This window comes from Eublepharis macularius, chromosome 11 (assembly GCF_028583425.1).
Source record: "Eublepharis macularius isolate TG4126 chromosome 11, MPM_Emac_v1.0, whole genome shotgun sequence".
Taxonomy (NCBI): Eukaryota; Metazoa; Chordata; class Lepidosauria; order Squamata; family Eublepharidae; genus Eublepharis; species Eublepharis macularius.
The window spans coordinates 81012093-81025918 of record NC_072800.1 but is presented as its reverse complement, the minus strand read 5'-3'; the positions used below and the strand labels follow the sequence as shown (position 1 = coordinate 81025918).

At 43.4% G+C, this 13826-nt stretch overlaps 1 protein-coding gene across 1 annotated transcript in view; it reads right to left on the bottom strand.

The window, feature by feature from the left end:
* Nucleotides 1-13826, bottom strand: part of PTPRN2 (protein tyrosine phosphatase receptor type N2) — an 816843-nt gene that overhangs the window by 316873 nt on the left and 486144 nt on the right. Inside the window, exon 12 of the mRNA XM_054990963.1 lies at nt 7791-7855. Within this exon, the coding sequence (XP_054846938.1) occupies nt 7791-7855 (65 nt within the window). The remainder of the gene's footprint in view (nt 1-7790; nt 7856-13826) is intronic.

Sequence of the window (13826 nt, the reverse complement as noted above, 5' to 3'; positions counted from 1 at the left end):
TGAATGGCATGAGTACCAATGAGCATATTGTAGTGCAGCAAGCCTTGTTCTGACTGGTCTCTTGCCCAGGTTGATTTTGGTCTATGATGAGGTATGTGGGAAAAGTTAGTCTGCTTATTGCGAGCTAAACAGCATACTGGTCACATAAATCTAATGCACAGCCAGAGTCAAATTTCCAGGCATGTGCATTTGTCCTTAATGACAGCTAAGTAGAATTTAAGTGTGTTTGGAAATATTTAATGAGCATTAATTTTCTAAATGTCATTTTCAGTGTAATCCTAAACTCTGTCTCTGACTACTATGCCTTATACCAACATATGTTGCAGTATTCAGAGATATTCCAGCACCAAGCAGTGCAGGCACCAAACTGCTGCTGGGTCAGTGTTACCCTAGCATCATCATAGACGTAGGTGGCATTAGGGGAATGCTGGGAGAGGAGAGGGGCTTAGATGGCATCCTAAGCATCTCCAGTCTGCTCTGCATTTCCTGGTGTTGGGGAAATATTATGCCTCCAACAACCCCATTGTAACTGAAAAAATTCTGATAGAAATCATAGAGAATGAAAATACAATTTCCTCTCAGCCTGTCACCATGCCCTTCGGTCATAGCACAGCTTAAGATACTGTCTATGCCTGGAAGTGATCAAAACTCTCTCAAGCACTATATAAATCCCCATATCTCAGAGGAGAGGGCATATAGCATGGGGCTTCATCTGCTGTTGCTCACACTTAGAACTCACATGGAGGGACTTTAGTGGCTTCTTCTTACATGGCCCCTTCTTACATGCCCGGGGTAATGCCAATCACCACCTTGGGGGTAGGTAGCAATTTTCTCCAGGCCAGTTCGGCTAGGGATCCTGACAGTGTTTTGCCATCTGGGCATGGAGCAGGGGGCGTGGGAGGCATGGGAGGGAGGTGGTTGTGAATTTCCTGCATTGTGCAGGGGGGTGGACTAGATGACCCTGAAGGTCCCTTCCAACCCTATGATTCTATGATGCAAACTGTAGAAGAAGGGTGTTTTGTACAAACAGCCAAGTGATTCTCTGTGTCCCCATATCTATTCTGTGTATTGTCTCAACCACTCTCTCTCCCTCGACAGCTGCTAGTAGTAAGTATGCACAGTGCAGAAAGGTGGATCTTGCAAATATGCAAGTCGTATATTACCATGTTGTCAGCAGACTGCCATGCTGGTTTAATCCCCCCAGAAGTGGGGGACACATTGAATATAACCACTGTCTTGGACAACTATGTTACTTCACACTAACATTTCCTACTGCTCACAAGACACATCTATCTGTCTGTCTGTCCATTTAACCACATTTATATCCCTCCTTTGTCCCCAAAGGGGACCCAAAGCAGTTTACAACATTCTCCTCTACCCTGTGAGGTAGGTTTGACTGAGAGTTTGTTGTGACTAGTCCAAGGGCACCCAGCGAGCTTCCATGGCAAAATAGGGATTCGAACCTGGGCCACCTAGATCCTAGCCTGTCACTCTAGCCCCTACACTATGTTGACTGTCACTTATGATGCATATTGCCTTATAGGATCAGAACTTTATGGAGCAATCCCAACAGAATGTGCAGACAGAATGAACGAGAAGGAATGGATAAAATTAGCTCAGTGGGTACACTATGTCTCCCAAAATCTGAGCCCCACCATTTGGGACACATACACCCCCCCCCAAAGGAGAGCAGGGATCTGAGGGAACTGCAAGAGCAGTGTAAAGGGTTTTGGATCCCACTTGCTGTTTGTGGCTAGGAAAAGGGTTGCCAACACATCTTGCCCATTAAACTGAAGCTTAAAATGTGGAAATGGGCTGCTGAAGCTTTTCATAGCACAGAGGTAAATAACATCACTTGGTAAATAACATCCCATTTAGCCTCCATTAAGCCTACTGAGGAACATTACACATTACGTTCTCAGTACTCATTACTGTACTTACAACACAACCAATAGCTAGGGACCAGTCTGCAACTACCTGTTCTACTGTGGAGTGCCAACTTTCTTGTTCCAGTATGGTTACAGCACTGTGAAAGCAAGCTAGGTAAAAGACAGCTCTTTGACCTGCCCAGTTTCCCCTCCCACAGACATGCAGTGATCTTGCTTCCCCCCTCTTTTTTTCTTGTATATTTCTGAATTTTTATTATTCTTACTTTCCTCCCTTCTCATATTTCCTGCTTTAATTCTCCAGCTCTACTTGCACCTCTTGGAGTGATTCCTTGCAACTTGTGCCAGTAACGAGTATGTTTTGCTTAATGTAACAGATAAACTCTCATGGCTTCTCCTGCAGGATTCTGGGGAGTGCAATTTGGTGTAGGGACTAACAAAATACCTGTTCAAAATCCCCAGCCCCTCTGCCCCCCCCAACTGCGGGGTAGGTATGCATTAGAAAAACAGTGACTCTAACTCCATATTTCCCCAATCAGCTACAGAATGTTCTTGAAAAGTACTTTGATAACAATGGGATTTATGGTGGAGATCAAAAGCATAATATTGCCTTAAGAGGTCAGTTATTTCTCTTATTGCTGTAGATAGTTCTTATTGAAGCTAATAAGTGTGACATGAATGTTCTACAAACAGATTAAAGCAAAACCATCAGAGAATCACAAAATAACAAGACCAAAAATGCCTGTAGGATTATCAAGTACAACAGTGCCAGAGGGGATGAGTGAGAAGGATAGCCATTCAACACCCTTGCAACATATTTTCTATAATAGCATGTGGCCAAGACTGAAAAGTGGAGAGGAAAGGGTAGGGAAGTTGTCACCTATAATAAAGTCAAACTTTTGTAATTGTAATTTTAGTAGAAAATTTAAAAAAACACAACTCAATATGCATTTATTCAGTATCTGCCCTTCTAAATTAGACATTTACAGTGCCATTTTAAGCACAGTTACACTCTTCTAAGGCTGCTGAAGTCAACAGTTTTTGATGGCTGTAAGCATTTAGCACAGCACTGTTAAATTTTAAGGTCCTTGGGGTAGGGGCTTATAAGCATTGTACAAATGAAACAGAAGCAATCATCATGCCTGAAGAGGCCATGTGTATTTATATGGCACTGTATTACTCCTCCCTCACAATAACATCTTTGTGCCTGTGAAAACCGTTTCAGGAATCTTAAGACTCAATATCCCTCTGGGCTTCTCTCACCATCATGCTAAAACCACCACCTTGCAGAAGAACATTGGAATGTCTATCACATATCTGTCCTCCAATGAGCTTAGGGCAGCAAATATTCTCCATTTTGTCCTTACAACAACCCTGTAAAGGAGTTTAGGTTGAGACTGGCCCAAGATCACCCAGTGAGTTTAAGGGCTACGTGGGGTTTTGAATCTGGACCTCTATCTGATAATCTGACCACACTGGCTCTTAGCTCTATCTACACCATGCTGGAATTTTGGGACTTCAGTGGGAAAAAACTATCCATATGCTATACATCCTCCCTAACTATGCATAAGCATAGCTAATTTTAGAGGATCACAAGTTAAGCATCAATATTCCATGCTATCTTGGTTTTTAAAAGCAGGTCTCTTGATTTTAATTCTGCATTCATGCTCCAGCACATAGCTCAGATTGTGTGCTAGGTTTTAATGCGCTTTTCTTTTGAACTCTTTGCTTGCTTTCAGTTGAAAGCTAAAAACTAAGAGCGCAGTACAGCCTTAAGACAAAACAGCATCTTACATCAACATATATTGCATGTATTGATATTTTTTAAATTAAAAAAGCAAAACAGGATGTATGCATTCCTACAGCCACAAGGCATACCTTCCTTCGTTCATTTTACATGATACTGAATAAAAATTGAATTACTGTTGCTACCATAGCAACTGCTCAATCACTTGGCAATTCTGCTACTTTAAAATCACACCCCACTCCCGTACAGGGGAATTCATAAGCCAACATGACACTTCACCACTGGGCTTTTTACAGTGTTTCGAGAGCACAACATGTATCGAAATACATCAATAGCTGCCTGTGAATTTCAGGTCCCATTTATAACTTTTTATCACCACAGTGCTTTGTCATTTTTGTTATGCAAAATATACACCAAAGCAGATGCAGGGATATGGGAATCGAAAGATAAGAGCAGAGATTAAAGAAGACAACCAGTTACAGTGCTGAAACTGCAGCCTGTCAGTCACAAGTCAAAATACGTCATATGTGCAGTAGTTAAGAAGGATAAACACCAGGATAAGTGACAGAAGCGGTTGCCTAGGATGGGCGTGCAAGTAGCTTTAAACACAGTACAGTTATCTTGGAAGACACTGTCTCATTTGTGTGTAATATAAAGAAGCAACCTTAGTACTTGCAGGATTCTAGTTTTCATATGTCATTGAATGCATAATCCCTCCAAACTAGATCTCGTGGATTGAAATCACTCCGGTCCTATTACCAGTGCAATGACTGAGACAAAGGTACTTTCACATGTGAGCCTTATAGGCTGATCTTATGTGAGATAAAAACACTTCGCTGAATTGGGCTTACTTTGAGATAAGTGCAGATAAGACTACTCTGATTCAGCCCCCCTGGCTTAAATGAATTTTAAATATAAATAAAGAAACCTACATCAATTAAAACATAGATCTAATTTTAAACTAGCTTTATGTTCTCTTTTCTATGCTATATTAATCCCATTCACATATAGAATAAGAGAGGCTCAGCAGTACCAAGGGCTGCATAAGAAACTGATTTTTTTACCTGAAGCACCTCAGTTTACCAAGTGTATAGAGCAAGGCAGCTCTTGGTTAGTACCTTCATAAATTGTATGCTTCTGGCATATTGTTTATTTCTCATATTTCTATTCCATCTTTCTATTCTATGAAATTTCTAAATGGAAAACATTAGTATTCACATTTTAAATGGAGTAATGTAAAATACATCCCCCTCCCCCTGCCCCCAATCTGGAAGATTAAATAAACTGCGACTATCTTGTCTAATTGTTCCTGGCCTTTTCCTCTTCCATTTTTGTTTGGAGTTTTGTTTTATGACTAGAACTTAGTTCCTCAGTAAAGCTTTCAATCACGGCAGATGTATTAACTTCATTTTTACCAACATCTCTTGTAAGCAATAATAAAAAGGTGAGTTTAAACATCATCAACACTTATTGAACTTACATTTACAGTTCTGAAAATTCTGAAAATTGTCATACAGAATATTTGCACCAATTTATCTTATAGCCACAATAAGATTAAGCTCTATTTTTGTTATCATACTAAGAGTCGATTAAAAAAATTAATGAAAAACATGACCTGTCATGTGTAGGATCCAGTCTAAACTAACATACAAAGGTTATGGTATGCTAAACTGAGACTTATGAAAATAAGTCTCACTAGAGCTGACAGTATGGACAGCACTCTGGGTCTGTTGTTTTACTAGGAAATGTAAAGATGGGCTTACTTATGTTCTCATGGGGTTTACATAATAAGGTGCTGATACATGACTGTGACTTCTTATTATCCGTGTTAATAATTTTCAATGTGGTATAATACAGAATATCATAATACCTTGAACATATGCTTTCACAATTTTCTGCTATGATTCAGATTTCCTTGTTTAATTACATCATTGCAGCTAATAATCTGACAGTGTGTCTCAAGGAGACATATACTCCATCTCTGAAAATTCCTTGCTATCTCCTTTAAGCATAGATGTCAATTCAGAAGAGGTCTAAGGAGCGCTCCTATTGACTCCAACAAAATTAAGTATACATTGAAAAGTTGCTAATCTACTTAAAGGCCTGAGAGTTAATTGCTCTTCTCTCTGACACCCCAGTCCTAAACACATTATCTGGAAGCAAGGCCTATTGATTTCAGTGGGATTTGTCTTCAAGTAAAACTGTTTAGGATTGCAGACTCAAAATTATGTGCTTGCACACATATGACAAGAGGTGATTTTCTGATACAGAGCCTCTTATCCTAACAAATGGGAAGACAAGCAAATATCAGCCTCAAGCCATTTATTGTATTCTATATTTTAACATTTAAATACATTTATGGACAACTTCTATTTAGAACAAATAAGAAGAGACATTTATGTCTACTCTGTTTCCTGGAAAACACCAGTTAGGAAGAGTTTAAGGTCCCTTTCCTTCTTTCTGCTGTCTCTTATCCATCTGGCTATAGTAAACTCTGCAGTCTTTTAGCCCTTTAATAACCACGATCATTTCAACAACTACCACATTACAGTACAGAAGAGCTTTGTTTCTGTACTTACGGAAAATCCCCTGTTGGTCTATTCTCCTATATACACTTAAGTGGAAAGTATGTCCAAGAGCTAGAAAGACAGTTGATTGACTGCTACATTTTACAATCTCAGATGAAGACTGCCATTTTCCTATTTATCCCAGAAGGCTTTGGTGCAACTTGAAACTGGCTGAAACCTGTTATACCCAACACTATCTAACCCAATTATGTCTGCAACATAATAGCCCAGTCTAAAGATTACAAATGGAAGATCATAGATCTTTCAATTATGGCCTGAAACATCTTTTAATCTCTATCTTCCCTCCCCCTTTTTTGTATTGAAAAATCTAGCCTGATGGAAGAGTTCTGGAGAACCTGAAAGCTTGCACACTATATGGTTTGGGGCCAACATACCTGAAGAACTGCCTACTTTATGAACCTACCTGACCATTGTGGTCATCTTCCAAGGCCCTGCTTCTGATGCACCTGCCTTTTGAGATTAGGTGGGTGGCAACCCAGGAGCAGCCCTTCTTGAGTGTGGCACCCAAACTCTGGAACACACTCCCCAAAGAGACTCATCCGCTCCCTTCTGTCGCCATCTTTTGCCAGCAGGTGGAGACGTTTTTGGATCATTTGTTTGTCAGAGTCCACAGCAGACCTGCCTTACCCAAACCCTCCAACTTCACTGTCACTAAGTCCAACTGGCTGGAGATGCCACAGTGGAGTACCACAGGAGTATTAAAACTTGAAACGTGAGGATGGGCCTTCTAAGAAGCACTCCTTGGCATGGAATGGTGAAACCTGGTTGGATCGATCCGAGTAAGGCTAAAGTCCAATAGCTCTTTAAAGACTAACAACATTTATTTCGATATCAGTTTTCCTGAGTCCGAACTCACTTCTTCAGATAGGCAAAGAAAAAAATCATTCTGGGAATTTTGAGAGTTCTTATCGAGAACATTATGGGCTTGGCGAAGAGTTGAAGTAGAGAGCCTCTATCTGAGCCTGCTCCAATACTGAATACTTCATTCTGGCTATACTGGGAACCAGTTGTCAACCTTAGAGCTATCCAAAGTCCTGCAGCTTTCCATCTGCTAATCCTGACTCCTCTTGCGCAGTGATCCCACCTCTTAGGGTTCCTGCAAGAACTTGGGTTGTTCCTGAGGGCACTCAGCCGCATAGGATGCCTAACAGGATTATGATGATTTAAATGAGCATTTTATGATTACTGTACATTTAACCAAATATAAAAGCACAAAATGATTATTAGCTAATAGATAACCAACACTTTTATCCTTACATTTAAGGAAACCACCTCGAATTTAGATCTCTGTGGAACCGGGGAAATAATCAGATACTTTTATTACTTTGCTCTTCTTTGGGGAGATCATTTCTGACATATAAAAAAGCTTGGACAGCATTTCTTAAAGGCCATAGAGCTTTACTCATACAACTGGTGGAATGTGACACTATTATGACAGATGCAACAGTCTAATAATCAGAATTTTTAAAGCCCATAGGTTGATTAATGCAGACAGTTCACCTACAAACATCCACGAGAACAGGATTTCACAAAAGCATTTAGATAATGAGATGTACTGTCGTCACCTACCTCCCCCATGCCAATCTGCAAAATTTTCAGTCCTGTTGTTTTTTCAAGCTTCTCTTTGTTGTCAGCTGTTAGGAAAAATTAAGATTTGACACCGTTAAAAGTTCCCTGTGATTGGGCTGAGTTTGCATCATGCACATCACTGCTATAACAGTTAGGCGGTACAAAGTGTATTGCCTCATTTGCCCTGCAAGATGAGTTAGTATCACTTCAATTTTATAGTGAACTGATACAGAGAAAGAGTAGATAACTATTGAATTCAGAACTGAATCTCAAATTTTGCCTGGGACGAGCTGAGCCTGATTTGGTAACAGGACTTCAAGTAAGCTGTTCATTTGCTCATTGGTCCTGATGTCATTACCTGATGGAGCATACAAAGTGCGCACAAAAAAACCCAACCCACAGTAATGAGGTCTACAGACCCATACAATAATTATACAGTCGCACAAATGTAACAAAATAAGCCAAACACTTTATATATATATATATATATATATATATATATATATATATATATATATATATATATAGTGTTAAGTAAGCACTATAGAGAATGCACAAACCAAAAGTCCTCCCCTGACAGGGTGTAAACGTCCTAAAAGTAACTTTCAAATGTTGTGGAAGGTATTCCTTTCTTCTTGTCTGCAGTGGTCTATGACGGAAACGTTCCTGAGACCAATTCCCCACCAGGAGAAACCGCAGCTGAGATGTCCAACCCTCAGGGAAGACCACAGACCACCATGCGCTCAACAGGGCGCAAGCTGAACTCCTGTTTTGTAATCTCTTTTTCAAGAGTGCAGTGCAGTTGGTGGCTGTGCAGTTCTGCAAAGTTACATTCATTCCTCCAATTCCATCTAGATACCAGATACAAAGTGGCTGGTGAGCTTCTTATCAGGCAATGATTGCATGAAAGCTCAGAATGTATATACTGGACAGAGCTTTTTTTTCAGTGGGAATGCAGTGGAATGGAGTTCCAGCACCTCTCATGTCCAGTGGCCCCGCCCCCCTGATCTCCAGACAGAGATCAGTTCCCCTGGAGGAAATGGCCATTTTGAAAAGGGGCCGATGTGTTTCTCCCTCATTTCCCTCTTGAGAGTTCCACCACCTCTTTTTCCAGAAAAAAAGGCCTGATACTGTACTTATACATATGGCTATGATTTACACAATCATGGTAGATTGAATGATGGCTACAGCAGAAGATTTTTTCTCTCCTGTAAGTCATTGCAGCAATTTAGTGTTTTCCTACAATGCACTCTGTATTCTGAATATTGCTTCACCATTCCAAACCCTTGCTTGGATTCAAGGTGGGAGAGGATTGGCCCAGTAGGGACTAGAGATGGGCATGAACCTAATTCTGAACCAAAATTAAGCACAAACCAGGCCGGTTTGTGGTTCGCGAACCGCGGCTCATCAGATGCCATTTCTGACAAACCACCATGAACTTTAGGCTGGTTCATTTGGTTCGTTTTTTGGTTCGTGACTGCAGACAGCCTGGTGCCAATCAATCAGTTTCCTAGGCAACAGGGAATGGACTTCCTGCAGACCTTCTGCTGACCCAGAAGTGACCTTCTGCTGGCCTGGAAGTGATGATTTTCTGTCCTGGATGTGACGTTTTCACGGACCAAATGAACTGGTTTGTGAAACAGGGGCAGGGTCGTGAAAGTTCGTGGTTCGTGAAATTTGACGAACCATGAACTGCATGGTCCAGTTTTTTTCTGGTTCGTGCCCATCTCTAGTAGACAATCACAGTGATTATTTAATCAAGAGCAAGATGGCTGGATATTGAACCTGAACTCTTGTCAGCTGTCTCCTCCCTGTCCTCCTTGTGCATCCCACAAGCACTAAAATCCATGCAGGTTGTTTCTGAGAGATCAGTACATGGAGAAGGAAACAGCACACTTTTGCATAAACTCTATAAGGAGCACCTCTACTGCAAAGGCAGGTTGTGACTGGATTTAAGAAATTTTTATGCCACCTCTCCCAAGTCTTGAGGGATTGAGCCTGCTACACATTGAGCCTGCTACACATGCTAGAACAGTGTTGAGGAAGTGGCAGCAGGACTCGAAGTAGAGCTGAGCTGATGGTATCCATGCTTGGTATTCTAGGGCATTGATTAGCCTCACCTGCCTTGCAGCCAGCCATTCCATTCCCACCATCATCAGAGTCAGCCTCTGAACTGAATGGCTCTCTGCTTTCTTCACCGTGGAACTCGAGTGGTCACTTGCCTTGATTGGGCAAAGAATCAGTCCTAGGGAGCATGGGCCTCAACTGAAGCCTTCCAGTGATCCTCAGCAGGTCAGCAGAGGGGTGTCACTGAGCATATGAACTGGGTTTAACCATGTTATTAATTTCATCCAGGGAATCATTTTGGCTCTAGAGTCAAGAACTGGAGCTTTCTGAAATGCAGCTCTTTGCTTCTCCAGCTTTATTGTTCTTCTTGGCCCTATGGCCCTGTGAATAGTCCTCTCCCATTCCAGATCTTATGTTGTAAATAAGCACATATCTTAGTTTCAATTTTTCCCCTCGCTTTTGAGTTCCAAATGTGCCTGAGAGCTTTTCTGGACCACAGCCTAGAAGTGTAGATTGATAGATAATCCAATTCAGTATTGCTATTTAGTTATTTATATAGTGTTTCACATATTCAAATGCTAAACTAACATCATTTTATTTGTTTATCCTTATAGTTCCCCAGAGAGATAGCTAAGTAAATATTATTAAACCCTTTTGTTCAAAGAGAAGGGCAAACTGAGGCAGAGACATGCCTCAACGCTCCTTGGCTGCTCAGAATCAATGCTGGCACAGGGATTAGAAAGCTAGGCTTGTTGAGAGACTGATTTTCAAACCGTAAGCCTGTGAATGCTTTCATGTATTCCTTGTAGTGAACATCTATGCATTTCCATCTGTATCAATCAATGACCAATAGGTTTACTATCTTTACAAACAGAGGAACAACAGAGAGGAAGGTCCACTTAAGTCCCATTGATTTAAAATTTGAAATCCAGGCCAGGCTTCTGAGCATATCTGTAAGGAGGAGAACAGAGTCTCCAATACATTGTTAAGGAGATGAGGAATAAAGTTGTTTACATACATCTTTGCTTGAATGTTTTATTTCCTGGACATTAGTATTATACAAAATAATTAAATGACAATAATCATTCAAAGTCAGCTTCAGAGAACATTTGAGGGCACATATTATGCTCATAAATAGATAAAGCACAACATATAGGGATGTAAGAACCTGACTTTTGCCAATTTACTTCCAAAATGTGTTAAATTGGATGAAAGAAAAAAAACCCTTAAATTGTCTGTAAGCAGCTCTGGCTTCAATATCATCATCTCTCTAGATCTAATGGTAAAGCAGTTGTGCCGTATGCTGCTCAGAAAGACAACAAAACTTGGCCACCCACTGATAAAATAGGAACCTCTCCTGCCCCTGAATATGTTCCAAGAACATGGACAGTGGTAAGCAGTTGAGTCATGAAAAGGGAAAAAAGGAGGGGAGGGCACATTACTCCATTCAAGCCAATTCCAGAAGAGTCAGATAGGGGGGCTTTCAAAATGTCCCCCCCTAATTTCTCACAGACCCCCACTTCATACTTTTTACAATTAGTATGGATCATGAAAACAACACAATGGAAACAGACTGAAAAAGAAGGGAGGTAAGTGCATACTTGGAGGAAGTCCCAGGTATCCACAAAAATATTAGCCATGGAAATCCCAAAAATGGAGTTTAAGACAATTATGCCTTCACAAAGCCATCACACCACCATAGAAAGCTAGGCAGGGTGACAGAAAAACGCCAGAGCTAGCCATTCTGTGGGGCTTCACTTTATTACATTGCTCTGCATTCAGGGCCGGCGCCAGAGGTTTCAGCGCCTGCGGCGGCGGGCGCGCACGCGCCCCACGGGAGGCGTGATGACGTCATCGCAGACGTCATCATGCACCACAGGGGGGCTGGGCTGCGCGCGGACCGCCGAGCACAGAAGCTGCGGGCTGCTGCTGGAGCAGCGCGTGGAGGCTGATCCGTGCGCTGCCCCAGCAGCAGCTCACAGCTTCTGCGTTCGGCTGGGGCGGAGAAGCGCGCAGCTGAGCTGGCGTGGCTGGCTGCAGCAGTAGCTGTAGCCAGCCAGGCAGCCCCGTGCCGCCGCCGCCACATGCCCCAGCCGAGTGCAGAAGCTGCAGGCTGCTGCTGTAGCGGCACGCGGAGGCTGCTCCGTGCGCCGCCCCAGCAGCAGCTCACGGCTTCTGCACCCGGCTGGGGCGGAGGAGCGCGCAGCTGAGCTGGCGTGGCTGGCTACAGCTGCTGCTGCAGCCAGCCAGCCAGCTCCGTGCTGCCGCCGCCGCGCGCCCCAGCTGGGCGCAGAAGCCGCGAGCCGCTGCTCGAGCAGCGCACAGAGGCTGCGCCCGGCTGAGGTGTGTGGCGGCGGCGGCAGCAAGGGGCTGGCTGGCTGGCTGGCTGCACCAGTAGCTACAGGCGGCCCTGTCATGCCAGCTTCGCTGCGCGCGCCTCTGCCCCCAACACCCCCTCCAGCGCCCCTCCAGTGCCCGCGCGCCCGAGGCCACCGCCTACCTGGCCTCCATGGGCGCGCCGGCCCTGTCTGCATTGCCAATAGAGACAGGCACAAAAAGCAATACAAACCAAAAAAAAAGCCATGAACAGCCCAATCTGCTGTTTGTGAACAAGCTCTTCGTGAGGCCCCATTCTAAATGAACAGGTTGCAAGCCTCATTCATTGCTATTCATTGCTGTTCATCAAGCCAGACAGTCTGGCACCTGCAATCAATTCCCTTGGCAACTTAGGCAGGGATTGTCTGAATTCTGGCTGAACTCCTGCTGTTGCCCTGGAAACCTCAATCTAAGCCCAATTTAGCTTGTTGGGCAGGTCTTCCTTTCAAGTGTGGAGGTCCAAATTTGTTACAACAAGGGAGCAAAGACCAGGGGGGAGGGGGGCTCCCAGCTCTGACTTTGCAGACAGTGGAGAGACAGTTGCTGTTGGCATTTTGATAGAGTGAGTGCATTGGAGCTTGAATTTTCTTTGTGTGTGGTGGGATAGGGATCTACCCCTTTGAGTTCCAGGACTGCTGCCAGGCTCTGGGCCAAGCTATTATTTATTATTGGTACCTTTCCTGCTGCCTGCTCAGGTCAGGTTTCTGGGAGTGGTGCGATAGGAATCTTGACCTGTATGATAGCTGGAAGAGAGCCTGCTGGCCCCTACAAACAGCCAACCACGAACATGTTCACATGTTCATGAACAGGGCTGTCAGTCTAGGGAAAACAGGATACGTTGAAGCCGATTCCCCCCTTGCAGCAAGAAATCCAAGCTCTCTTGAATCAAGGTTTTTTATTGAGAAATCATAATTAAAGCGTATATATGTCCATAGGTTACATAGAAGCAATAAAAGTGTCTGGCTGTACACAGAACTCTTGTTGAGAATGACGTATGGCATGCTTGCTACAAAGTTCCAGTCCCTCCCTGCGAGCCCCCCACCCTCAATGCTCAACCAGCTGGGTATAGTCAGTGGGAGAATAGGAAGGAACTGTCCCAACGTTGCTGTGGTGAGCCATCCGAGATAAGAGCGCTGTCTTCCAGGAGCTGGATGGCCTATGTGAAAAACTACCCACACACAGACAGAGGATGACTGCAAGTCCTCAAAGATGGAGGGACTGTGGCAACAGACAAGGGCCATTTTTGTGGTTGTTTGTGAGTCCCTGTTCGAGGATGGCAACGAACAACGAACATCATGTTCATTTTTTTTTCTGTTCATGTTCATCTCTAATTGCCAAATCAGGTCAGATCCAAGGCCCATTATGTTACTCTCCCCCCGACCCCCGCCCGGTCTTGAGGAAGTAGTTTAGTTGATGGGGAAGATGAGGCACTTCTCAATTCCTGCTGCTGCTGCTGAGGGGCAGCTATGGTCTTGGTCCATGTCCAAGCAGTACCAGGTTAAGCAAGCAGGCAGCCCCACAGACATCTTCTGAGAGGAATAAGGAAGAGTTGTGGTCGGGTTGACATGTCTACAGCATGCAGGCTAAAGTGGG